Source organism: Suillus subalutaceus, assembly GCF_016647625.1.
Source record: "Suillus subalutaceus strain FC151 chromosome Unknown DFJ58scaffold_145, whole genome shotgun sequence".
Lineage (NCBI taxonomy): Eukaryota > Fungi > Basidiomycota > Agaricomycetes > Boletales > Suillaceae > Suillus > Suillus subalutaceus.
The window spans coordinates 130,428-133,663 of NW_024540394.1; the positions used below are offsets into that span (position 1 = coordinate 130,428).

General features: G+C 48.6%; 2 protein-coding genes across 2 annotated transcripts; both read right to left on the reverse strand.

The window, feature by feature from the left end:
- DFJ58DRAFT_733340 (uncharacterized protein) lies at positions 1-705 on the reverse strand (the record flags this gene model as incomplete). Its single annotated transcript, XM_041386284.1, has 1 exon — positions 1-705. One exon carries the CDS (start codon positions 703-705, stop codon positions 1-3), a length of 705 nt encoding a protein of 234 aa, XP_041238632.1.
- Positions 706-1,088: 383 nt separating this feature from the next.
- On the reverse strand, positions 1,089-1,541 carry DFJ58DRAFT_733341 (uncharacterized protein; the record flags this gene model as incomplete). The annotated part of the gene is made up of 3 exons (XM_041386285.1): positions 1,089-1,309; positions 1,344-1,454; positions 1,505-1,541. The coding sequence occupies 3 exons, from the start codon at positions 1,539-1,541 to the stop codon at positions 1,089-1,091; spliced, it is 369 nt and encodes a 122-aa protein (XP_041238633.1).
- Between the last annotated feature and the right edge of the window lie 1,695 nt (positions 1,542-3,236).

Consider the following 3,236-nt stretch of genomic DNA (forward strand, 5'->3'; position numbering starts at 1 on the left):
TCACACAGCTCCATCTGATGCCGGGGTCCTGTTGCCCTGCGTCATTTGATGGAACTGAATCTCGAGCTGGAGGGTCTCGGCCTCCTTGTTGAGCACCAACGAATGTGCTTCATGCACTCGAATATCCGTCTTGCGAAGCCGAATCTCGGCGTCTTGCTTCTCCTGCAGACATTGATGGGAGACAGTGGCTTGGGAGGCCTCATGCTCGCAGGCGCCGCGAAGCCATTCATATTTCTTCGAGTCGCGATTGTGTTCGCTCTTCACATCGAGCTTTGCAAGGAAGCATTGATACTTGTTGCCGTGGAGTGACATAGTGTCGGAATGTAAGCTCTCAATCTCGTCCTGAATGTGGTCCACCTCCTGCAAAATGTCCGACTTTGCTTTCTTCTTCTTCGAGCCCCCTGCACTGTTTGGCAGGGAGGTCTGTGGGGTAGGTGACATACAGTAATCTGACGAGGGGGTAGAGTTGCAAGTTGTTGACGAGGGTGTCGAGATGCTGCGGGAAATTTCCGACAACGGTTTGCGTCGCCCCCCACAGCTGGATGGCCTCTGTGTGCCAAACGCCGTACGACTGTCGTAAAACAACGTCGCCGACTTTGAGGGCATTTCAAATGGGTGGGGGGGAGGGAGGAGGAGATGGGGATGTTGGGAGCTGGCGTTTCTTCCCCATGGCTCAGGAAGGGCTCTCAAGAGCACCCCCGTCATGGTCCATCATCTCATCACCATCGAGATGTTCTAGTGCATTTCTGAGGGGCACGGAAAATGGGCCCGCACCCTCTGAATACAAGTCGTCGTCGTCACCAGGTTCAAAATCATCGCGGATATCAACATCAGGGGAATTAAATAGTCCGGGAAGGTGGAGGGGAGGACGAGGGGAGGGTACCAGGGTATGTATTTGGGGGGGGGGAATGCATTGGGGGACGGAAATTCATTAGGGGCTGGATATGCGTTAGGGGGCAGATATGCACCAGGGGGCAGGCCAGGTGTTCTGGGAAGCCTCTCAGGAACGTTCGCATTCGACAGCTTGTTGATGGATGAGGTTGGTGGAGGATATGCGGAGGGGGGTAGATATGCAGGAGGGGGGAAGGCTAGACGTTCTGGGACGCCTCATGGGAACGTTCGCATTCGATGGCTCGTTGACGGATGAGGTCGGTGGATATGTGGAGGGGGGCAGATATGTGTTGGGGGGCGGACACACATTGGGGGGGCGGGCACATGTTGGGGGGCGGATATCTGCGGGAGGACTGAGCAGCCAGGTATGGAGGAACCAGCCCCAGCAGTGGCGCCAAATTGAGTGAGGGACCAGTCCCTGCCATGCGGTTGGACAAGTGAGTACAGCGCACCAGCGTGATCAATGCCCGGCTGAGATGAGTAAGTCTTTGCCGCCATGGAGGGATTGTTATGCCAGATGGAATCAAGATCTGAGTACCACGGAAAGTCCGCATGAACAACTTCTACAAAAATCAATCAGCCGCAGACCAAAAATAAGGCATGAGGGACTCACCTAAGAGATTTTGTGCAGACTGCCCATCAAGCGGCATGACACCAGTGCCCGTGGCATTGAACTTGGCCTTGTGCCTCTCTCGACTGAGCCTCGCAATACAGATGACCTTCTCACTGGTCTAGAGAGTATCTCACCTGATGACATTGCCGCTGAATTTGCAGCTCTCGAAGAGTTGAAAAGGACTGAAGAAGTTCAGAGCATTAATGAAGTTGAAGTTCTCATGGGAAATGCTTTTGATTTTGACAAGTTGGATCCTGTTGGATTGGGTCGAACAACCACAGACTGTTCTAGATGAGATTGAGGTGGTTAATTACAATGGCGAGGATGACAACTGGGATGAGGCAACATTAATATTGATAGTGCTGCTCAATTCTAAAATGTCGTTGTCAATGTCAACTTGACCTTACGGCCAACCTCTCGTAAATTACTCACGTGGACCTAAACCTTTCCTTATTTGGCCACCTCCGTGTCAGTTAGACCTTCGCATGGGAGATGTTCTACTACACCTTGTCGCAGAGTATCCTTGTTCTAATCCTCGCTGTTAGAGACTTAGAGCCCAACTTGAAGTTAGCTACCTAAACCTTTCCATGCAGTAGTAATAGTAGTAGTATTCCTAAACCTTTTCATATTTATTGCTAAATGTCCTCCTAAACCTTTTATTCATAATACTTGTAGTCTACTAGGTATCTGTTCTGCTCGGGCAAATTTTGAGTGGTTTAAGCATTTTGCACGCAGTATTTTTGGTACTAATGAGACATGTTGAACTGGAATATTCAAAGACTTTGATTTAGGGAAAGGTTTAGAAATTATGGAGCAATACTACATGGAAAGGTTTAGGTAGCTAACTTCAAGTTGGGCTCTGAGTCTCTGTCAGCGAGGATTAGAACGAGGATACTCTGCGACAAGGTGTAGTAGAACGTCTCCCATGCGAAGGTCTAACCGACACGGAGGTGGCCAAATAAGGAAAGGTTTATGTCTGCATGAGTAATTTATGAGAGGTTGGCCGTAAGGTCAAGTCGACATTGACAACTGACATTTTAGAATTGAGCAGCACTGATGTCATCATTAGGAATGTCATACATATAGTCTACATAACCTAGCTAAGCGCCTAGAGTTTTGCCGAGTTTTGCCACCCTGGCAAAACAACCGGTTTTGCGAGTTTTGCCCCCCACACTAGATGGTGTACAGTATGCTCATGTGGTTACAGAAAGACCATCTGATTTCAAATTATCAACAACACTGTGCAATCTTGTCAAGAAGCTTGGTGAAAAAGACTCGGATAAGGTCCGCGCATTTTGGGTCGATTACTTTACAAAAACAAGTCACCTAGTATAGCCAGGCGATTGCCGTTCCTTATACAATAAATTCCTCCTTGGTGTCATTTCTGTTTGCTTTCGAACTCCGCCATCATGAACGCAAACAGGTTTGCTCAGCTATTCAAATTCTATCTCAGGCTGAAGGCGAAACGAATATAATGATGTTTCCATTTGGGCACATCAAATGCTTCAGTGCTATGATCACCAACTCGATCATTGCTCAAGCGCTCATACAAGTCGTGCCTACCGCCCTCAAGCTGATCAGTTGTTTCATTTTGCACTTAACGACTAGCAGCTGCTCATATTCCTCCACACTCACTGTGGAAATGAGATTTTAACCCTAATGTAACCAGAGGGTGTTTAGGTGCATAACCCAATGTGGTACAGACATAAGACCTTTTCCAGACTCAAACTCG